This window comes from Salvia splendens, chromosome 8 (assembly GCF_004379255.2).
Source record: "Salvia splendens isolate huo1 chromosome 8, SspV2, whole genome shotgun sequence".
Classification (NCBI taxonomy): domain Eukaryota; kingdom Viridiplantae; phylum Streptophyta; class Magnoliopsida; order Lamiales; family Lamiaceae; genus Salvia; species Salvia splendens.
Window position 1 is genome coordinate 32,405,812 of NC_056039.1, and position 23,172 is coordinate 32,428,983.

Sequence of the window (23,172 nt, forward strand, 5' to 3'; positions counted from 1 at the left end):
TTGAAAGAAATGGTTAATTCAATGTTGTGCTATTCTGGCCTAAGTGAAGGATTTTGGGGTGAGGCTATGTTAACAGCCTGTTACTTATTGAACAAAGTTCCTAATAAAAGGAACAAAGATAACCCCTTATGAATTTTGGCATAAAAAACCACCAAAACTGAGTTATCTCAGAGTTTGGGGTTGTCGGGCTGTGGTAAGACTAACTGACCCTAAGATAAAAACCATAGGTCAAAGAGGTATAGATTGTGTATTTCTTGGCTATCCTGAAAATTCGGTCTGCTATAGGTTCTATGTCATAGAACCTAATGACTATATATCCGCGCACTCTATTATTGAGTCAATAGATGCTGATTTTGGCAATGAGGATAGATTCATGTCTTTACCTAAACTTGGAGGCATGATTGCAAGTTATAGTGACTGTGATGTGACTAACAAAGTGACTAATACACCTCCTGAGGTTAGGAGGAGTAGTAGAGCAAGAAAAGCCAAGTCTTTTGGTGATGATTTCCAATTGTACTTGGTGGAAGGATCAATGAATGAAATTAATTTTCAATATCAATATTGTTTTAATATTGGTGATGATCCAAGGACCTACAAAGAAGCTATGGCTTCAAGGGATGCTGCATTTTGGAAAGAGTCAATCCAAGATGAGATGGATTCTATAATCCAAAATAATACATGGAAACTGACTGATTTACCACTGGGTGTGAACCTTTGGATAGTAAATGGATCTTCAAAATAAAATTGAAGGTGGATAGAAGCATAGTCAAATATAAAGCCAGATTGGTTATCCAAGGCTTTAGACAAAATGAAGGAATTGATTTCTTTGACACCTATGCTTCTGTTGCAAGGATTTCCACCATTAGATTATTGTTAGCACTTGCTGCTATACATAATCTAATAATTCACCAAATGGATGTTAAGACTGTCTTTTTGAATGGTGAATTAGATGAAAAGATTTACATGAAACAACTAGAAGGCTTTGTCATGCCTGGTAATGAACATAAGGTATGTAAATTGGTTAAATCTCTTTACGGACTAAAGCAAGCCCCAAAGCAATGGCATCAAAAGTTTGATGACGTGGTGTTGTCTAATGGTTTTGTATTAAACCAAGCAAACAAGTGTGTATATAGCAAATTCAACACTACTGGTAAAGGGGTGATCATTTGCCTATACGTAGATGACATGTTGATCTTTGGTACTGACCATGATCAAGTGGATAAAACAAATGAATTTTTGTCATCTAAGTTTGAGATAAAGACATGGGGAAGACTGATGTGATTCTTGGAATTAAAATCACACATGGAGAACAAGGAATTTCCATTTCTCAATCACATTATATTGAGAAGGTGTTGGAAAAATTTAATTTCAAAGATTGTTCTCCAGTTAAGACTCCTTTTGATCCTAGTGCATAACTCGTGCCTAATAAAGGAGTTGCTGTGAATCAGCTTGAGTATTCAAAGGCTATTGGATCACTCATGTATGCCATGATTAGTACTAGACCCGATATAGCCTTTGCAGTTGGAAAATTGAGTCGATATTCTCACAATCCAAGTTTAATCCATTGGCAAGCAATGAATCGAGTATTTAAATACTTAAAAGGAACCATGGATTATAGTTTGTCATATTCTGGATTTCCTTCTGTTCTTAAAGGTTATTCGGATGCAAGTTGGATTACCAATATGGAAGATCATTCTTCCACAAGTGGTTGGGTATTCCGTCTTGGAGGTGGTGCTATATGTTGGGCATCAAAGAAACAAGCTTGTATCACAAATTCAACAATGGAATCAGAGTTTGTGGCATTAGCAGCAGCTGGTAAAGAGGCTGAATGGCTAAGAAATTTAATTTATGAAATTCCTTTGTGGCCTAAACCGATATCACCTATATCTATCAGATGCGATAGCGCAGCTACCTTGGCTAAGGCATATAGTCAAGTGTATAATGGAAAGTCAAGACACTTAGGTGTTAGACATAGCATGATACGTGAACTTATTACGGATGGTGTGATATCTATGGAGTTTGTGAGAACTCACAACAATTTAGCCGATCATTTGACCAAAGGGTTAATTAGAGATCTTGTGCACAAGTCGGCTATAGGGATGAGATTAAAGTCCACTACAAATCTCTTATATTAAGATACCCAATTCTCATTTAGTATGACACTAGATGCTGAATTCAATGTGGAAGGCTTGATATTTGGAGATTGGAACACATTGAAGAATCATCCCAAGGTATGTGTTCAAACCTACAAGTTAAGGAGATTGAATGTATATATTCTTAATAGTTCTTTTGAAAAATTGCATATGTAGGTGCAAGAATAAAAGAACTACCTATATAAGCATGAAGATTAGCCGCTTCAAGAAGCTAGGACTTGGCTTCGACATGTTTATGAAGGATAATGACATAGGCTAGTAAATATAGTGTCAAGATAGAACATATTCGTATGTAAACTTTTGTGTACATTATCTTCGTGTATTCAAAGTGAGTTCCCATGGTTCAATCCTTAGAGACACCATGGGTATTCGAATGTATGGAATGTATAATGTACTAAGGTGAAATTCAATCGTTACGATATTTCAGTTATGCAAAAGTTTAAATTTTGAGATGACTTGTTTTAGTTAATCAAGGATTGCACTAAAATAGAGGAGGATTGTTGGATATTTTAGTGTAATTGGATTAACTTGATTGATCAACGTAATCATAATGAGACATCAAATAAGTTGGAAGTACGTAGTGTACACTTATTTAAATTCGTTATGATTAGACGGGGGTTCGGGGGCCGCACCCCCGAGTAGCGGGGTCCAAGGGGCGGTAGCCCAGGTCAGTTTGGAATTTTTTTATTTCCATTAAAGTTGTTGTATAGAAAATTCATCCTGAAACGTAATTTCCGAAAGTTGAAGGTCTATTTTGCAATTTATTATTCCCGCCAAAAACTGTTAAAAAGCAGTTGTGAAACGAAGAGACGTGACTCTTCGTTTTCAGCCTCTTCTTATGATCGATTTCTGGGTTCAAAGAGTTTGAAAGAATCAACGTACGAATATCTTCGAAATCTGAATTGTATCCGATCAAATATTGGTAGAACTGCCAAATTGATTTGATCTGAAAGTGTTTTCACGCCTTTCAGAATATCCAAATTGTTCACGTTTGATAATATCCCCGTAACAATCTACCACCCAACCCAAATTCACCACAATGGTGTTGTGGTCTGCGCGGATTAAAGTCTGATCTAGTATTAAAATGAACTGTCAATTAAATTTCATTGATTTATTAGTTAACTATTTTGACTCAATAAATTTAATTTAATTACAATAAGTAGATATAGTGAATCATTATAGAAATTTATATCAAATGTATGCTAATTGATGTTTTTGACATGAGTGTAATAAATAAGTCGGAAAAAGTTATGGTTGGAGTGTTGCTAAAAATTTCCCTCCAAAAACGATAATTTTATAAATACACTGTGATCTTAAATTCAAATTTCAGTTTATGAAACCGACCACAAGCAGATGAATTTCATGATTTAATATCTATTATCCATATATATATATACAATCAAATAGCAAAGTTGAATCCATTTATTAGTTATATCAAGTCACTTATATCATCCACAGACCATAATTATTAATTTTTACATTTAATAGTATATGGAATATGACCAAACTTACTTTTTACGTAACACTCATGCCATGAACATAAACCAATTTCTTAAAGCGAATTTTAAAGGCAATAAATAATAATTCAAAAAACGTAAAAAGCAATAAATAATAAAGTAAACAAATAAAGAAATTTACCAACGGCAAATTATATAACGGCTAGTCCCACACTTTTCCACCGCTGTTGATGTTGACGACGATGATCAAATTCCTATTTCAATTCACAATCTTCTCAATCGCCCACATTTTTCTTGCGCCTAAATCGATTTCCAATCGCGATAATTTTCACACCCATTTCCATCTTTTAAAAGTGAAGGTTTATCGACTCGAGAGAATTATTTCAAGAAAACATTTTTGTTGATCAAAATCGTGTCTCTGTTGAAATTGATCAAAAGGGTGTCAAGAAGTGATCAAAGGGAACGGCGATGTTGAGTGGCAGTTGCGTTGATCATCGCAGCAGCGTCAACTCTTGTCAGCCGAGAGGGTTCTTGACGCCGCCGCCGACATGGAAGACGGAGCGGGGATCTCCGGTGATGCCGAGGTCGGAGATGAAGCCGCATCCCAAGGGAGATCTGTTTCACGTCGTTCACAAGATACCTTCCGGCGACTCGCCTTACGTTAGAGCCAAACATGTTCAGGTTGATTTTTGTTGATTCTAAGCTCGTTTCTTGATTTTGGGCGTTTGTTGTTTATTGTTATGCTTCGAGCTCGATTTGGTGTTTGTTTTTATGGGATTTAGTGAGGAGTAAAAGAAATAGTAATGGCATGTTTAAATTGGAAGAACATATGAAATCAGACTAAATGGTTTAATTTTGCTGTGGGAATTATGGTGAAAACACTCTTTTTGAAACAATAAAATTTTGTTAATAGGTTGAGTTCTAATCTGGAAATTATGGTAACATAGTAGAGTTTATTACATGATGATCTTTTTGGAATGGTCCATGTTTATAGCATGTGTACTTAGATGGAAAGGCATATGAAATCAGACTGAATTGGTGGAATTTTACTGTGGAATTGTTACTGAATTGCAGCTTGAAACAGTAAAATTTAGCAAATAGGTTGAATTCTAATATGGAAATTATGATATCATTATAAGACTGTTTCTGATGTAGAGTTTATTATCTGCTGATCTTTATTACTATGCTTCTAGCTTAATTTAATGTTTGTTGGTTTTATTTTGACTGGTTGATTGTCACAGGATTCATTTGTGTTAATTGAATTTTGATGAAATTTAGTGGGGATAACATGAATATTGAGTTGGAAGAGCATATGAAATCAGACTGAATAGTGGAATTTTACTGTGGAAATTATGATGAAACTTTTTTTGTTGGTGACTGCATTGAGTTTATTATCTGCTGATCAATATTATGATAATAGGTTGAATTTTAATCTGGAAATTGTGATAATATAAGACTGTTTCTGATGGAAAGTTTTTATCTAATGATATTTCTGGAATGGTTACTGCTGTGTTGTGTAATCACAGCTTGTAGACAAGGATCCAAGCAGGGCGATTTCCCTGTTCTGGCAAGCGATAAATTCTGGTGATCGAGTTGATAGTGCTCTGAAAGACATGGCAGTCGTCATGAAACAGTTGGACCGCTCTGATGAAGCTATCGAGGCCATCAAGTCCTTTCGCCATCTATCTCCTGCCGACTCTCAGGAAGCCCTTGACAATATATTGCTTGAACTCTATAAGGTAAACTGGAGTTTTTGTTTCAAATTCGACTGTTTTGATGGAAATTGGAAGTCTGAGCATCGGTCTTGTTAATGCAGCAATCAGGAAGGATGGAGGAAGAGATTGTATTGCTTCAGTATAAACTGAAGCAAGTTGAAGAGGGAATGGCCTTTTCTGGGAGGAAAACGAAGACTGCAAGGTCTCAAGGAAAGAAGGTTCAGATCACAATTCAGAAGGAGTATTCAAGGTCCCCTATCTTCTTGGCTTCTTTAGTTCGTGAATGGGCTCGTATCTTCTTCACTACCTTGTAACTTTGATAACAAAACTGCAGGTTGTTAGGTAATCTAGCTTGGGCCTATATGCAACAGAAAGATTTCAAGTCTGCTGAAGAACACTACAGGTATCTAAGTTTTGAGTGGTGTGCATCATGTTTTTCGTAGGTATGGATATTAAGGGTTTGCCGTGTATATATGTGTCTGCAGAAAAGCGCTATCCTTTGAATCGGATAAGAACAAGCAGTGTAACTTGGCAGTGTGCTTGATGCACATGAACAAGTTGACAGAGGCCAAGTTTCTCCTCCAATCAATACCATCTGATAGTGGTGCTGTCGATGAATCTTATGTTAAGTCATACGAGCGTGCCTCTGAGATACTGGCCGAGTTTGAGTCACAGCGTGTTCTGCCTATGAAACAGATGGAGCAGAATAATGAAGCTGGCATGGCAAGAGGATTTGTAGATGGACACATCAGTAGAACTAAGTCATTTGGCGGGCAGTGGGGAAGCAGTAGGTTCGGTTCTCGGAGACATACTAACGATAGAAATGGCATGCTTTCGTCTCCTCTGCCCTCATCTGGCAATATGTGCAAAGGAGCATCTACTGACTTTCCATACGAGAAGAGGGCCGATTTGGATTGGAGGGCGAATCATTATGAGCCTAATGTGAGCCGGGAAGGAGTGAACTCTTTCCCCTACCGGAATACTCCCAAAGTTCCACTCACTCAACCAAGGAGAAGTACGCGCTATGGAGATCAAGGGAAGGCCGTTTTGACAGAAAACGCTAATGGAGGTTATTGCCGGAAACTGTCATTTGGATCATCTGCCAGTAGTGAATCTGTGCATTCATTTGCGAGCCAAAATGCTGGCTACTACTCTCATGATGCACCTGATGAGATGCCGAATATATTGCCGCAGTTTTTGGCAAAGAAGAATACATGTGTGAAGCCATTAGAAGCTAATGCAGAAGGGGTGAATACATTGCCTTCTGCTGACTTTGGAAAAGTAGAAGAAGGCAAGAATCGGACTCTTGAGATTTCAAGACGCGAGCAGCATAAGAAGAGCTGGGCTGATATGGTCGAAGAAGAAGACGAAGAAGAGTTTGGAAGCTGGAGAAACAATTATCCAAAGATCAGTCAGAAAACTTCATTATCAGATAAGTTTTCTGTTTCTGCTGCTGCTTCAACGGACCCGTTCAACAATGAGAATGTTAACTCCAACATAATCCCCGAGACTCCCAAGCTGCACGAGGTAGATGATGAAGTAAGTCAGGAGATGGGTTCGATTGATCTTGGAGGCGGATATCTGACTCAGCCAGAGAAAACCGTGCTGCCAAAAAACCAGCCATTGAGGCGTTCTCTGTGTTTTGATCAGAACCACAACCTCAACATACCAAACGTTCGCTGTGCTTCACCGTTGGCAACCAAAGCTCTCGACTTTGAAGGCCAAACCGGAGATATTAGTGTTGGAAAGTCCAAGAACCTAAGGAGGCTGCAGGTTTTCCAGGATATAACGAGTGTTCATGCAAGTCCTCGACACTGAGATCCGAGTTCTGGCTTTGATTTCCCTCTTTCGAGATTGTGCACAAATATTATGTTATAGTTGTAACAACAATATATCACACTGAATCAAATATACTGCAAATTGTAGAACAGTTGTACATGATTGCTGCTTTTCGACACACTGAATCAAATATACTGCAATATTGTTACTGCATTAGACTCTCATTCCAGCTTAATTAATGATCAGAAACTTCTCTAACTCGATGTTTTTCATCTCCACGCCCAAAGATGGTTCCGAGCCATTGTGCAGAGAGCTTGGGGTATCTCTGCAGATACTTATCTGTAAAATCGACATAGTTAAGCCCATAACGAACCAAGTAGCCCGAAGCCCATTCGTAGTTATCTGTCAGCGACCACGTGAAGAATCCTTTCACATTAACACCATCTAACCTGTCAAAACAAAGACAGGAGCAAACTATTTGAAATAGTGACATTTTATCTGAGACAGAGAGAAAGTGCTAGCAAACGTAGAATCTCTCACTCAATTGCTTCACGCAAACAGCATAGATGATCGAAGAAGAATTTCTTCCTCGTGTAATCTTTGAGGGCCTCAGATATCGTCACATTATCATTCCTGTCTTCATCAGTCCCTGCAACCAAAATCTATAACATGTTAATAGAATTGATGTGTTTGTTCACTCAGAATGCAACAACTGAATCAAACATTAGCTCACCATTCTCAGTAATGTAGATCAGAGGATCAGTGTACTGTAGTTTTATGTATTGGAGGAGGCGGCGGAGCCCCTTCGGATACGCATTAAACCAAGTGTAGTTGCTCCCTCGTTCCCCAATAGGTATGCCGTCTTTGTCCCCTTCATTTTGAGACGGACAGATAAGGGGACCGAACGAGCTTTTTCATTTCATTTATTCACACATCAAGAAAGTATAGTATTATTACCTACTGCATTGTAACCAGAATCAGTGAGGTAGCTCACTTCATTAGGAGAGTGATAAACATTATCTGTGCTAACTGCATATTTCCCCGAGTAATAATTCAGTCCAATGAAATCGAAAGATCCCTTCACCATTTCTGCTTCGTCTTCACTGAATCTAGGCAGCCGGTTTCCAACTCTCTCTCTCATGATATCCGGATACCTGCCATACACTACAGGATCCATGATCCTGCATACAACATCATGCAAAACAATAAACATTAGCCTATTTTCTCATTTGAGATTTCGAATCATCTTCAAACTCACCATCCTAACATGAAAGCAAGCCCCCTATCTCTAGCCTTGACACTCTCAGCAGTGTCATCATAAGGCAGAAACCAAAAGGCATTAACTACGATTCCAATCTCCCCCTTCTGCAGTTCCTGCATTAGGCGCTACTCATGTCAACAACGTGCGTTCATGAAAACAACTCTCAAATATCAATATAGTATAACAACGGTACTTGGTATTTGTCCCGGTACAGCTTCACAACAGCAGCGTGAGAGAGAAGTTGGTTATGCGTGATCTCATAGGGCTCAGTGGCAGAGTCACCGCCCGTGCAGCTGCCATCAAGCCAGCTGGAGCAACGTCCCGGTGCAAAAACACCGATGGTGTAGCCAAGATAGCTCAGGCCCCACGGTTCGTTTATAGTGGCCCAGTGCTTCACCCTGTCCCCGAACTGGCTGAATAATAGATCTGCAAAATCTTGGAAGTCTTTCCTGGTTTTGATGGTTGATAACATTAGTATAAGATGCTTAATTCTTGGTTAAATTAAAGTAGATTTGCTTACACAATTTGGGGGCTTAAAAAGCCACCATAGGCATCTTGGAGAGCTTGTGAAGTGTCTAAGTGGAGAATTGTCACCCATGGTTGTATTCCTTCATCATGAACAAATGTTTTTATTTACAGATTGTGTGATTATTTATTTCAAGAAAATGAGATACTAGTAAGGAAGGAATCATCAGTAATCACCATTAGCTAGAAGCTCATTGATAAGGTTGTTGTAGTAATTGATCCCATCTTGATTCACACCTTTACTTATTGTTCCACCTGAAAATGAAGGTTGTTTGTTTCCATTTGAACTATATTTGGCAAAACATGAAAATATATTGACAAAAATGTTTCATTTCACTACACAAATAGAAAGAACCTGGCAATATCCTAGGCCATGATATGGAAAATCTATAGGCATCTGCTCCCATGTTCTTTAGAAGCTTCACATCTTCCTGTCCAATTAAGTTTGGACATTTCACAACATTTAATTAAGTTCGGTAAAATTCTGATCAATTTTTTTCAATTTGTCTCATTTATATACTCCTACAAAACAATTTCTTTTGGTGATGCTCGAGATGATATCGTTTCCTTAATATAAACATTTCTCTTCTTTTCGTGATTGAATTGAACAACATCGTTTTGACTTTTGAGCATCACTAAAGATATTATTTTGTACACGAATGAGACAATCGAGAAGAAAAAAAAGTAAAACTTTGTAATTTATTATTCCGTTTTGAACCGTTGCGTGACCAATTATCCCTAATTTAATTATATAGTACATGAATGAAAAATAGAAAAGTAAGGAAACACCTTGTATTGATGATAAGAATCAACCGCCACATCCCCATTCGAACCATCTAGAATCTTATCTGCATATTTCCAAGATTCTTTATGCATCAACTTTCATCCTCTTTATTGGAGAGAAAGAAAATGGAGAGAGAGACCTGGATATGTATGTGTGAAATGGTCCCACATAGAAGATCCTTTGCCATTTTCATCGTAAGCACCTTCCACCTAAATTTAGGTCATAAATTTAGGATTATTTTTTTAATGTAATTAAATTAATATGACCTGATAAGCGGCTGAAGAAGAGCCGAAGACGAAGCCGTCAGGGAATCCTCTACGGTTAATGGAATCTTCACTGCAGCTACAGTACTTGGATTCATCGTAAGTGGAAGAAGCGGCATTGGCAGAAGCAGCTAGAACTGTGAGAACCGTACACAGTGCAACCGTTGAGAAGCAGATTCCAGATGCCATACTAAACCTGCATTGGTTTTAAAAGGAATTTTTTTGGGGGTTTATATAACGAAGACATGCTGAGTCATGTGTACATTACTGGTAAAGCAATTTTAGTGATTATTTGGACTTATAAAAATTCATTTAATTTTAGTAGAATTAGTTAAAAATTCCATCTGACATACCAATAAATGCAATAGTAAATAATTGGTGCACGTTGCCATCCACCTCAAGCTTGCATAACCACAAAAACTAGCTACCACTACCAGTCTTTGCTCAAAGAAATTAAAGTGAATAAATTATTTAAATACTACATATGCATGGGTTTGACTCTTCAAGGTTTAAATACAATTATATTTTTTTAAATAAATAAAATCTCTCCCATATTAGGAAATCTAAGATCCAGCATATTAATACAATGAGTCTTCCACAATTCCCATCACTAGCTTATTGCACTGAATTATCTAGTATAGTTCGTCTTCTTCGCTCGTGGACTATTGCCACAAAAATAAATTTACTTGTGTACAACACTTTTCGTTCCAATTGTTGAAATTTTAAAATCAAATAGTACTAACTAACTAAATGAGCTCTCAATTTAAAAAAAAAATGATTAAAAAAAAGGTAAAAGAAAGTTTCCAACTTTCCACACACTTCCCTACTAAGAGCATCTCCAGTAACGGCGTCAAAATCGCGACGCCGATTTTTCGCCGACGCCGGTTCTGACGCCGAACCATTGGAACCGGCGTCGGCGAAATCGGCGTCAAAATCGGCGTGACCATGCCGATTCGCGCGATGACGCCGGTTCCGACGCCGATCCTCACGGCGCCATTGTGGGTCCAGGATCGGCGTCAAACCGGCGTCAAATTTTATTTTTTATTTTTTTTTTCTTTTGAAAACACTATATATACGCGCTTTGAACGTCATTTTCATTCGCACCACTTGTTTTAACGAGTACTCTCTCTACCTTACTTTCTATTCAAGATCAATAACGAGCAATGGAGAACAACTACGAAGGTACTCCAGTGACTCCCGGGGGATGGTCTTAGACTCCCTCGCCTCCCGGTGTAGGTCTCAGACGGCCCCGACTCCCGGGGTAGGGTCCCATACTTCCCCGGCTCCTGGGGGAGGTGGTTGGCCTCCGATGACCGGGTACTACAACATGTACCCGTGGCAGCAGATGATGCCGGGGTGGGCACCCGGCATGCAGCCCCCTATGCAGATGATGCCGGGGTGGGCACCCGAGATGCAGCCACCGGCACAGCAGATGATTCCACCGGCGCAGCAGATGATTCCCCTGGCGCAGGGGACGCACGAGGGGGACAACGCCTATCGGCCGACTTTTGATTTTTCCACTGGTTCTTCGCACACATCGACCCCAACGGATGCACAGTATACGGAGACCTTCTCCTTAGCGGACTTGGGTTTTGATATGAACGAGGTTCCGGAAACTCTCATTCAAAGCCAGGGAGTAGGGCGGGGTAAGAAGAAGGGCAAGGCCAAGAAGGTCGGCGAGTCGTCGCAGCCGGAGGCGGAAATCCGGGGCCGGAGGAAGTGGACGGACGCGGAGAACGTTGCGGTTGCCAAGGCGTGGGTGAGTGTCTGCGACGATCCTCTCGTTTCGAACAACCAGAGGATCGTCAACTTGTGGGCCAAGGTAGCCGCAGCCTACAGGGTATTTTGCCCTGAAGGGAGACCGTGCACCGGGGAGGAGGTCCGGAAGTGCTGGGACCGAATCAGGTCTGGCGTCTCTCGATTTTCGGGTTTGTACGCCAACGCCCTCCGCATGCAGACCAGTGGCCAAACAGAGGAAGACTGCAGGAGGATTGCGGAGAGAGCCTACCCTGATCCGCAGAAGAAGTACTATGAGTTCACCTACTGGAACTGCTACGTTGTGCTCAACGAGTCGGAGAAATTCCCGGCAGGCGTCGACGCTGGCTGGCCGAAGAGGCAGAAACTGAACTATACCGGAGATTATAGCGGCAGCAGCGGTGGTTCGACAGACCTCCCCGAGACGGCCCAGGAGGTCCCGACTCCTCGTTCGTTCGGTCGCCGACCTCGCCCGGTTGGCCAAAGGCGGGCGCAACAGGTTGCGAGGGGGGGCACCCCGAGTTCCCAGGGGGTCCATTCGACATCCCCCCTCGGCAGGTCTACCGAGGAGCTCAAATTCTTCGCGCGCCAACAAACGCGCGCTCAAATAGTGAAGACCTTAGCCGACTTCCAAGCGGCGGTGGACCCCGAGGTAAAGGATTTTCTTCGTGTATTGCTCCAGAGCCAGCGTGAAGAATTGGAGGCGATGAGGAGGGACACTGGCGGGAATAGCCGCGGCGTAGGTGGCGACGGAGACGGCGGCGACGACGGTGAAGAAGCGCTGGGCGACGACGGAGACGAGGACGGCGGCGAGGAGTGATTTTGTTTTACTTTTTTAAATTAATGTACTTTTTAATTTTTGTACTTTTTTTAAAATTATTGTACTTTTTTTTTAAAATTAATGTACTTTTTAAGTTTTAATATTATTATTCGAATTTTCCGTATTTGTCTCGTAAATTAAATTCCGTATGTTGATACGAGTGTAAATTAAATTATATAATTGTTATTAGTGATGTGGATAGGTAGTGTGAAGGCTATGTGAGGGTTATTTGATGTCCAGTTGATGTGGCAAGCTGATGTGGCAAGAGAATTGTAGTGCTGATGATGTGGCAGTGTGAAGGCTATGTGAGGGCTATTTGACGTCCAGTCTTACTGGAGATGCTCTAATCCCTTGCACTATTTTAGTCTTTTGTGTTTCAACTTTCACATTTTTCAAAATGTTAGGTTTTCTTTCTTTTCACAAAATCTCTAGCATTTTTTATAACGTGTCGCTACTCTCATTTCATTTCAAAATCCTCATTTTTTAAGCATTTTACTACCTGCATGAAATTATTCGTTTCTATGGTAGTATGGTTTGTCCCAAAACCTTCATTATCGTAACGAGCTATAGGTTTTCTCTTGTTTTCTTTTTCTTAATTGATGTCATTACTAATAATTAACTATATTAACTAAGCTACTTTTGCACAATTGTGTAGGAGTAAGAAATGAAATGGTCTTTCTTATAAATATATTGTAGTACTATATAAATACAACACAATTGTCATTAAAAGAATTACATATAGATAAACCAACTTTTGTAAAGCAAAAATACTCATGTATAATACGTATAGTATAGGTAGAAATACAGATTAAATTACTTTGTTTAGACTTTTGTCTATAATCTTATTCTCAAACCCAACAATAATAAGAACAATATAAATACAAGAAAAACAAAAAAGAAGTCAATGATATGACCCTTGACTTCAACTTGACATTCTTACTTTGAAAACAATTTCCTCCCAAACCCAACAACAATAAGAGCAATCAATCAAAACTGGACCAGCTTTTATACAACACACCCACACAACACCAACACATTAATGTTTCTGTTCATCTAAAACACAGAGAGAGTTAGAAAATCAAAAAAAGAAGGCAAAAGAAGTTGGAAACTTGGCATTACCAATCATCATGAAAATCACCGAAAACAAGCAGAGGCAGCGGCTGAGGCATTACATCGGCGCTCCAAGGCGATTTCTGCGCAGGGCGAGGGATTTCTACGTGGACAGCCTCGTCAGTTTCGACAGCAAAGTCGGCGTCATCACCTGCCCAGCCATTAATACCTCCCACCTCTGCAAGAACTTTGACACCAACAGACGCAAAGACGAGGACAGGGAGAGACTCGAGGAGATGTACAGATCGAGTGAAGTTGATCGAGTTGGTCGTTTTAGAGAGAAAAGGAATGATGGATATGTAGGTGGTAATGGTATACACAGAAGTTACAGCATTGCTCTGGGGAAGATTGGCACCATTGATGAAGATGAGCAGTGTGAGTTTCAAGAAAATGTTGCTTTTAGGAGTGATCACATGTTTCTCAGGACCAGAAGCCATGCTGTTCCCAGGAACTATGACTTTCATTAGTCTCTCTTTCTCTCTCACACACACATACACAGAAACACATTTATTTGTTCATGAAAGCAAAGTATTTGTTCCATATGTTCTTTACTTTGTCCCAAAGGAGACTGCTATGAATATGTTAAATTTCATCTCACCACATTCATTTTATCAGTACTTTAGCATAAAATCTATGAAATTCTAGGAAGAAATATCCTAAGGAAAAAAATTAATTGTACACACGAGTGGAAAATCTAATAGAGCACAATTCACAAACATTCATTATCATTATCACACATCTCTCTCAAACATGACAGAACCACAAATCATATTATACATATGGACAAATACATCTAAGTATATTCCTAAACATTAAGACACAATAATAGCACACTCATAAAAAACCAATGACCATGAGATTTGGACATACCATGGGAACTCATAAAATCACATCAAACTTCCTCCTCTTCGTCCTCATACTCCTCATCATCGGCCGTCGCATCCTGGTACTGCTGATACTCTGCCACAAGGTCATTCATGTTGCTTTCAGCCTCAGTGAACTCCATCTCGTCCATCCCTTCACCAGTGTACCAATGCAAGAAAGCCTTGCGCCTGAACATTGCAGTGAACTGCTCGCTCACGCGTCTGAACATCTCCTGGATCGAGGTGGAGTTTCCGATGAAGGTGGAAGCCATTTTCAGACCTGTGGGAGGGATGTCACAGACACTGGACTTCACGTTGTTGGGGATCCACTCAACAAAATAGGATGAATTCTTGTTCTGCACGTTGATCATCTGCTCGTCGACTTCTTTGGTGCTCATCTTGCCACGGAACATGGCTGAGGCAGTCAAGTAGCGTCCGTGGCGTGGGTCTGCTGCGCACATCATGTTCTTTGCATCCCACATCTGCTGAGTGAGTTCGGGCACTGTGAGAGCCCTGTACTGCTGGGAGCCTCGGGAGGTCAAGGGCGCGAACCCAACCATGAAGAAATGAAGTCGTGGGAAGGGGATAAGGTTGACAGCAAGTTTCCTGAGGTCAGAGTTGAGTTGGCCTGGGAAACGGAGACAGCATGTGACACCACTCATGGTGGCAGAGATAAGGTGGTTGAGATCGCCAACTGCGAGAAAATAGCCATAATGAATTGCATCAGAAATGCTGCAGTCACATGCCAAATAAATCATTTACACGAATAAATCAAACTTACAGGTAGGAGTTGAAAGCTTAAGAGTGCGGAAGCAGATATCATACAGGGCCTCGTTATCCAAAACCATACACTCGTCTGCATTCTCAACGAGTTGATGAACAGACAGCGTGGCATTGTATGGCTCAACAACGGTGTCGGATACCTTTGGAGATGGAAAGACGGAGAATGTTAACATCATCCTGTCTGGATACTCCTCTCTGATCTTGGAGATGAGAAGGGTTCCCATACCGGATCCCGTGCCTCCACCCAAGGAGTGACATACTTGAAATCCTGTTGAGGAAATGACATAACAATGTCAGAATTCAATAGAACAATCATTCCCCTTTTGCTTTATCCATACCATACAAACTACTCCTATGGGAAAATCAGTTCATGTTGAATTCTTTCAAGAAATGAAGTGGTGAAGTTGGGATAAATATGGCAGGAGCAATTGAGAGTTCCTATACATACATACCAACAAGAATCAGCGATGCAAAATTCTGGCATATTTAAAAATAGATTAAGTTCCATTAAATGATATCCAAAATTCTGCATCTCTAAATTTATGTAATTCACACCAGCAAATATGGAATTCCGTAGCATCAAATCAACACACTACACTAAAATTGCCCTAAATCACATCAAAACCAGATCGAAGATAACAGTTAATCACTGGCAAGCATAATATAACAAGTTAAGCAGATTAAAATTCGCAAAACTTGTACTAAATCATAAGAAAAGATAGAACTAATCAAAATCTACGAGATTTCCAAAAAAACGCACGAACAGATCCAACGACACAAACACTAGATCTAACGAACAAATCCACCAACCTTGCAAGCAGTCACAATTCTCCGCCTCCTTGCGCACGACGTCGAGCACGGAGTCGATAAGCTCCGCCCCCTCGGTGTAATGCCCCTTAGCCCAATTATTCCCGGCGCCGGACTGGCCGAAGACGAAATTATCTGGCCTGAAAATCTGGCCGTAGGGCCCGGATCTGACGGAGTCCATGGTGCCGGGCTCGAGGTCCATGAGCACCGCGCGTGGGACGTACCTCCCGCCGCTGGCCTCGTTATAGTAGACGTTGACGCGCTCGAGCTGGAGGTCGGATTCGCCGTTGTATCTCCCGGTCTGGTCGATGCCGTGCTCGTCGCAGATCACCTCCCAGAATTTGGCGCCGATCTGGTTGCCGCATTGCCCGCCCTGGATGTGCAGGATTTCTCTCATTTTTGCTCGGTTTTTGCGGTGGATCTACTTCCTTCTTATCTAGAGGGGAATGAGAGTGATTTGTGAGTGTAGATTGGTGAAAAAACTGCTTCGGATTTTGATTTTCGAGCTGAAATTGGAATCGATCGCTGTTTCAGTATAGTTTTGAGAGTGAAGAGATGAGCTGAAAGTTACTTCTGATATAGACTGAGTCTCGGATTTCACTATATTCCCGAAAGTGCCATTCAGATTTTTATATTTTGTTCATTTTATAGGTTCTGTTTTCATTTCCCAAGAAGAATGTTTTTTTGGACAAAGATTTGTAAAATGAAATATTCTATTAATATTGTTAACAAAAAACATATTGTTGATTTATTAATATTTTTATTAATTAAATTTATAAAAATAATCTTGTATAGCCATATGCTATCTTTGTTCTTAAATTAATACTTTTTTACTAAATTGAAACAAAGGTAATGAAATATGTAATTATCCCACAATTTGCAGTTGCACATTCGAATTCACTCAATTAAACAATTCTTTAAAACTAATCAACTTGAAAAAAAAATCAATCTTTATCTCTGTTGACTTTTTCTACGTTTTGAGTTTGTCGTCCACGCGTTGCTGCCGAATGGAATGAAATTGTGGCACTTTAGATTTGTGTTCAAGTGCAGACAAACATCAGGCTGCTAGGGAAATCACCACCTCATTGCTTCATAAAGACAAAGAAAATACTAATAAATAGATAATTTTAGAGAACAAATTAAAAGAGAATCCCCACTTCATTGACTTGAATCACAGCATATTATTTTGAATTACGCTATTTTTCAAATAGAATTGTGGCTTGTCTTTACAGCTATGTTTTCCATTTATCTCATGGTGGGTTGGATCATAAGTGTGACTATAAAGTGACACTAGTCCTACGTAACATCTAATCTTGTCTAATTTTCTCTCTCATTTCTCCCACTCCCTCTTAGGATGTCACCGGTTCAAACTAGCGGTTTTTGGTTTATGAAAATTGGAATTGTAATTGACCCCGGCAAAGGAATGATGGTTTCGATTCCGATTCAATGGTTAATGGTGAAATTTATTGGTCTTTTACCGTTTTCTCGATTTTAGGGTAAAATTGGCAATTAATCATTGGTACGTTTGGATAATATGAATGATTGCCGGTTCAAGAATTAGCAGTTCTGGTTGCATAGAAACTAGAATTATAGACAACTTGAGAAGTGGAATGTTCCAATTTAAAACAGTCAATTTTTGAGTGATTTCATTGAAGAGTGGAACCACTTGTACAGGGCAAATGCCCCCCCCCCCCCAAACATATTTTAGTTATAAAATTATGTTCATTAAAAAAAAATTTAATTTCCCTTTGAGGTGCCTACAAATCAGCGCGGGGAATAGTCACTGGACCCGTCGGTGGATACCCTTTGGTAATTACAAAAAAAATAAAAATAATAATTTTCTTTATATAGGCTCTACCTCAAACTCTTACAAAATTTTAATATATTTTTTTTGTCTTTTTTTAGAATTAAATTCCTTGCTCTGTCTCTATTTTCATTAGTATTTTTATTGTTCGTTCTAGTTTCAAAATTCTTAGAACCGGAAATAAGACCGGTTGAACCAATATATCAATTCTGGATCAACCCATAAGTAGGAGACTACTAAGGTTCCAAATTGAAACCGTTAGATCTGAATCTGAGTCAAATCGACAATTCTAGTTTAACCTATATTGTTCACCGTCCCACTTTTTTCCTTTTTATGAAATTTCTTTCAAATTTGACATAAAAAGCATTAGTGAAATACTCCCTCCGTCCCCGAATAAGAGTCGCTAATTTCCATTTTGGGCCCCCCATTAAGAGTCACTCTTCATTTTTACCATAAATGGTAGTAGGCCCCACATTCTACTAACTCACTCCACTCACATTTTATTATAAAACCAATATAAAAATGTGGGTCCCACATTCCACTAACTTTTTCAACAAACTTTTCTTTACATTTCTTAAAACTCGTGCCCGGTCAAAGAGCGACTCCTATTAGGGGACGAATGGAGTATATTTATATCTTGTAAGTCAAAGAAAGCATAGCATTTCACATGACTGGTATTACTAGGGTGCCCAATATGTTATTTAACTAAATAATTAATTAATTTGTCATTATCCATATGTTAATTAGATAATATCTGAAGTAGCAACTGATGATAAGATGATTTTAATCCATATTATGGTTTTGAGTATAGCTTAATCATTAAGAAAATAGATGCAACCAATCATTAAGAAAATAGATGCAACCCAAAAAAGAAAAAGAAAAAGAAAAAGAAAAAGAAAAGAAAGGAAAGGAAAGGAAAAGAAAAGGCTATTGGATACATCTCATACGAATCTCAATTTTAATTCTAACGTATTTTATGGGACAAATACCTAATCTTTGAAAATTTATGTAACTAATTAATAATTTTTTGAGCATGCAATTCTTGTTTGAACTAACTAGATTTGGGTATTGGCTGATTTATTCTCTCCAGGCATTAATTAAAAGATAAGTTGTCACTCTCTTTACCACGAGATTCATGAATATCGTTTGATGATAACTTAAATAAACTACAAAGTAAGCTTTTATTTTTCTCAATATCCTTCGAATTATCTTGGATGATGGTACAAATAGTGACTAATAATAAGAAATGCACTTAAGCATGAGAGATAGAGAATTATTTAAATTTTTGATAAAGTGTTTGCTATGAGTGAGTATTCGGGTTTCGATTCAGTTTTTTTTGCCCAAACCGAACCGAACCCGAAAAACTGAATTTAGGCTAAAATTGAAACCGAATCGAACCGAAAACCGAATTTAAAAAATCGAACTAAACCGAAAAAACCGAAATTATACAAAAAATCGAAAAATCAAAAAACCTAAAACCGAAAAACCGAAAAGCAGGAAAAAAAAACCATACAAACCACAAAGTTATGCCAATGATTCCAACATCTCACAACACAATATTTCCGACAGCTATAGTATAAGGTATGAACTCATACACAATTTAAAAGAATCTAAAATTAAATACTTAAATTGCTTCTTAAACAAATACTGTAATAATACAAAATTATACACCACACAATAAAGGTAGAGAGAGAGGCAATAGGTCACATAATTGTGCAATTGAAAGTTTGGGTAGAGTTTTATCTGGAGCTGGAGCCGTGAAGACGAAGAGGCGTGAAGCTGTGGAGGGGCGACGGCGTGAAGCGTGAGGACTGAGCTCTCTCTCTGACGGCGTGGAGGGGCGCCGGGCCGGAGCTAGCCGCTGGAGGCGACGGCTTGGTGAATCAGTGATGAGAGGCGCCGGAAATTTTGGGTTTGAGAGAAGGAGCAGAGATTTTGGGTTTGAGAGAAGGAGGAGAAGAGGAAAAGCGGCGGAAATCACAAGTCACGACATGTTTTAGTTTTTAAGGGTTTATTTTTAAGTTTATTTAAATAATAGTGTATATATATATCTATATATGGATGTATTCACATCTTGTTTCTATCTTTTGTTTTATCATTCTTTTTAATCTCAGCCCACGATTTTGTCATCCGACGATTAGATTGATGCCACGTGTCATTTAATAATGCAGATTTTCAGTTGAATAATGCACACCAACTAATAATGCATCATTATAGTGTAATAATACAAATTTTCATTCTAATAATGTACACCGACCAATAATGCAGATCATCACAACTATCCAATTCAATGATCCAAGGGTTGTGATTAAAAAGAACACTAAACTGAAAAGCTGTGAAGGACCTTAACACACCCCATATATATATAATAGTATTAAAATGTAATTCGTTTTTTCGGTTTTTTTTTTCGTCCGAACCGAGCCGAAAAACCGAAATTTTCAAAATTCTAAAACCGAACCGAACCGAAAAACTAAAAAAACCGAACCAAATTTTCAATTTTCAGTTTGAATCGGTTCAGATATTCGGTTTTCATGCATGTTTTTTCTCGCCCCTAGTGTTTGCTTATTTGTATATAAGTTGATTATGTCGACTTTTTGTTGATGTGTCTGTTCTGAACTATTTCTGCATTGTTGATTAATTTGTTGAACATTTCCTTCATATAAAAAAAGTATTTTGGACATTCTATTGTTTTCACAAAGAGAAAAGGCATAGATTCTTTCTTATCTTGATTTATGTTGGAAGTTATATACACTAGTATTATAATTTTATCAATATATATAATGAAAAAGGGCATCGTATGAACTAATCCATATTTATGTTATCCAATAGATTACACTTTAACTAATCAGTCGTGCAATTGCAAACTTATTTAACTAAAATTTATAGGATGATCAGATCATTTATCTTAAACCGTGTTTAATATATCATATATATTCTAAATATAATTTGCAAAACAATTTTTTGTCATTTCAAATACAGTACTAATTCAACAATAATGGCTGGCTAGTAATATACATTTATTTTTCTTTATTTACACAACCCAACCTCTGTTTTTATAATCCGTGCTCTTATTTTTTTCCACTTATTTTATAACAAATATGCTCGAAGCCAAAAACTGGCAAGCAAAGTAGAAATACAGAAACAGTTCCAAACAAAAATATCTATAAAAATATCACTTTAAAGGCAAAGAAACAATTTACTTATAATTTATAAGGAGCTTGTAGCTTATCAACAATGGCATGATCGACCTGGAAAGCTTTGGCTAACACATCAACATCGATCGATGGATCAGAGCCGAATACGGCGTTTGCGATGGCGATCACGCCGGGATTTTGGCTGCTCAAAAACGCAATTGTAACGGCATCATTTTCCCCAACATTATGTTGAAAATGAATCAATCCGAATGGAAACGCGAAAACATCGCCCTTATGCAGCACTTTCGAGATGAGCTTGTTCTCGGGGTCCGAGGTCACGAATCCCGCGAGCACGGTGCCCTCAAGCACCGTCAGTACCTCAGCGGCACGGGGGTGGCGGTGGGGTGGGACCACCCCCCGGGGCGCGTAGTCCACGCGCACTGTGGAGATACCGAGAGTGTTGAGCCCCGGGATCTCGAAGACGGTGGGGCGGTTTATGAAGGATCCCATGGGATTTGAGGTGTTTCCGGGGATGTGTAGGCCCCGGAAATGGAAGTGGTCGGCCTTCACTTGCTTAGGATCTAGGCAAGTGAAACCGTTCACCCTCACTGCAGTTAATAGTATAAAAACATCAAGAAATATAAGTTACATAGTACTCCATTACACAAAAATATATATTACATGATGATTTATTGATTTATGTAGAAAAACAATTACTAACCTGGACTTTTGAAATCGGCAACACAAAAATCTTGAAGAGGGCTCGATTCATGGGCTAGGGTAAGATAATTAGTGCTAGTGATTGTTGTAAGAATTAGGATTAATAGTATTGATATTGCCATTTTTGAGTTGAATTCAGATAATTATTGTGGTGCAAAACATAGGTGCAAGTCATATATATACAAAAAAATATATTGTATTTTATTGTTTTGAGACAGTCAAACGAGATAAAGTCGTAATTAACGAACTGGCCGTCTGATTCCAAGCTGTATATAAGTAAATATTAGTATATACCCATGCAATTTTATCTATTCAAAATATCACCATCTGAAATTATTAATTAGAACTTAAAAATGAAAGTTAGAAAGAAACATTTTTTCCGAGTGACAGAATATGGAGTAATAGAAATTTTTATTAGGCTATGACGTTGTGACTAATTTGACTATGTGTTAGGTTAAATGTTTTTTAGTATTACTAAGAAAAAATCCTAAACATGATATCTAAAATAATGTAGTTTCAATAGCTGGGGCAAACCATGTAAATTATTCTAAAGATATTTTTCGATATGATGCTCATGGAGTAATTACTATTAATTATGTTAGCTAACATGACCAATTCAACATAAGACAAGCTAAGATATTAGTTTCGTTTGATTCTACTAGTATTTAATTATTTTGACCTTTTCGTTTGGATGCAACGTTATATGCATACTCTGTCACACTAATACTTTTTTTTCTAAAAAATTTATTGTATTTATTGGAGAGCATTTAAAGGATGATAACAATTAGTGATACTCCTACTTACTACTGAAACAAAGTCATTTGTGCATCACCTCGTAGTGCGTATATTATACTACCTCCGTCCCACAAAAATTATGTGCACTTTCTATTTTTGTCTGTCACACAAAAATATGTGCATTTCATTTTTAGAAAGTTATACTATTAATTAAATAATGTAGGTTCAACGATCCACTAACTCTATTTTAACTACCAAACACGTCATCTCTCTTACTTTACCATACCATTCTCCCCATCTTTCTTACTTTACTAATTTTGTCTTAATTTTCATGCCATATCTGTTGTTCATATTTTTATGGGACGGGGGAGTATGATATAATTGAGAATGAAATTCATAAATTATTATTCTGTTTTCATACTTTAGAGATTAATCAGATTTTTATTTAAAAGTGTCTTCAAACAAATATCAATCCGTTGTAGTCTAGTTGGTCAGGATACTCGGCTCTCACCCGAGAGACCCGGGTTCAAGTCCCGGCAACGGAATTTTATTTTAATATTCAGTTATTAATTCAAAATTTTGGACAATAAATATGAAAATAATTCTAATTTTAATGTTCGAAAATTCGAATGAAAACATGAAGCTATAAATTAATTTTAAAAACTGCTTAGTCAATTTTTTATTAAAGGCCCAATCTATTTTTT

At 38.4% G+C, this 23,172-nt stretch overlaps 4 protein-coding genes and 1 non-coding gene across 5 annotated transcripts; 2 read left to right on the plus strand and 3 right to left on the minus strand.

Moving 5' to 3' along the window:
• Positions 1-3,848: 3,848 nt before the first annotated feature.
• Positions 3,849-7,289, plus strand: LOC121744352 (protein POLLENLESS 3-LIKE 1-like). Its single transcript, XM_042137873.1, has 5 exons — positions 3,849-4,291; positions 5,137-5,349; positions 5,427-5,575; positions 5,660-5,728; positions 5,811-7,289. Exons 1-5 carry the CDS (start codon positions 4,079-4,081, stop codon positions 7,141-7,143), a joined length of 1,977 nt encoding a protein of 658 aa, XP_041993807.1. The 5' UTR covers positions 3,849-4,078; the 3' UTR covers positions 7,144-7,289.
• LOC121744353 (beta-glucosidase 13-like) lies at positions 7,218-10,209 on the minus strand. The gene is made up of 12 exons (XM_042137874.1): positions 9,941-10,209; positions 9,814-9,883; positions 9,680-9,738; positions 9,246-9,321; positions 9,068-9,145; positions 8,886-8,973; positions 8,559-8,814; positions 8,363-8,478; positions 8,062-8,285; positions 7,838-7,975; positions 7,645-7,753; positions 7,218-7,553 (listed from the first exon to the last, which is right to left on the minus strand). Exons 1-12 carry the CDS (start codon positions 10,124-10,126, stop codon positions 7,340-7,342), a joined length of 1,614 nt encoding a protein of 537 aa, XP_041993808.1. The 5' UTR covers positions 10,127-10,209; the 3' UTR covers positions 7,218-7,339.
• Positions 10,210-14,330: 4,121 nt separating this feature from the next.
• Positions 14,331-16,675, minus strand: LOC121744354 (tubulin beta chain). Its single transcript, XM_042137876.1, has 3 exons — positions 16,079-16,675; positions 15,267-15,536; positions 14,331-15,179 (listed from the first exon to the last, which is right to left on the minus strand). The coding sequence occupies exons 1-3, from the start codon at positions 16,470-16,472 to the stop codon at positions 14,515-14,517; spliced, it is 1,329 nt and encodes a 442-aa protein (XP_041993810.1). The 5' UTR covers positions 16,473-16,675; the 3' UTR covers positions 14,331-14,514.
• A 4,215-nt stretch (positions 16,676-20,890) lies between these two features.
• LOC121744156 (putative germin-like protein 2-1) lies at positions 20,891-21,862 on the minus strand. Its single transcript, XM_042137604.1, has 2 exons — positions 21,735-21,862; positions 20,891-21,621 (listed from the first exon to the last, which is right to left on the minus strand). The coding sequence occupies exons 1-2, from the start codon at positions 21,853-21,855 to the stop codon at positions 21,080-21,082; spliced, it is 663 nt and encodes a 220-aa protein (XP_041993538.1). The 5' UTR covers positions 21,856-21,862; the 3' UTR covers positions 20,891-21,079.
• A 1,078-nt stretch (positions 21,863-22,940) lies between these two features.
• TRNAE-CUC lies at positions 22,941-23,013 on the plus strand. The gene has a single exon. It is a non-coding gene; the product is annotated as a tRNA-Glu (tRNA).
• The last annotated feature ends 159 nt before the right edge of the window (positions 23,014-23,172 follow it).

Coding starts and splice junctions, on each gene's coding strand:
- LOC121744352 (XM_042137873.1), top strand. CDS start 4,079: ATGTTGAGTGGCAGTTGCGTTGATCATCGCAGCAGCGTCAACTCTTGT. Junction 5,576..5,659: donor ATTCAGAAGGAGTATTCAAG/GTCCCCTATCTT, acceptor ACAAAACTGCAG/GTTGTTAGGTAATCTAGCTT. Junction 5,729..5,810: donor TCTGCTGAAGAACACTACAG/GTATCTAAGTTT, acceptor ATGTGTCTGCAG/AAAAGCGCTATCCTTTGAAT.
- LOC121744353 (XM_042137874.1), bottom strand. CDS start 10,126: ATGGCATCTGGAATCTGCTTCTCAACGGTTGCACTGTGTACGGTTCTC. Junction 7,976..8,061: donor TTCTGGTTACAATGCAGTAG/GTAATAATACTA, acceptor CTCAAAATGAAG/GGGACAAAGACGGCATACCT. Junction 7,754..7,837: donor GATCTACATTACTGAGAATG/GTGAGCTAATGT, acceptor TTTTGGTTGCAG/GGACTGATGAAGACAGGAAT.
- LOC121744354 (XM_042137876.1), bottom strand. CDS start 16,472: ATGAGAGAAATCCTGCACATCCAGGGCGGGCAATGCGGCAACCAGATC. Junction 15,537..16,078: donor GAATTGTGACTGCTTGCAAG/GTTGGTGGATTT, acceptor TTTCCTCAACAG/GATTTCAAGTATGTCACTCC. Junction 15,180..15,266: donor TAAGCTTTCAACTCCTACCT/GTAAGTTTGATT, acceptor ATTTTCTCGCAG/TTGGCGATCTCAACCACCTT.
- LOC121744156 (XM_042137604.1), bottom strand. CDS start 21,855: ATGGCAATATCAATACTATTAATCCTAATTCTTACAACAATCACTAGC. Junction 21,622..21,734: donor TGCCGATTTCAAAAGTCCAG/GTTAGTAATTGT, acceptor TATTAACTGCAG/TGAGGGTGAACGGTTTCACT.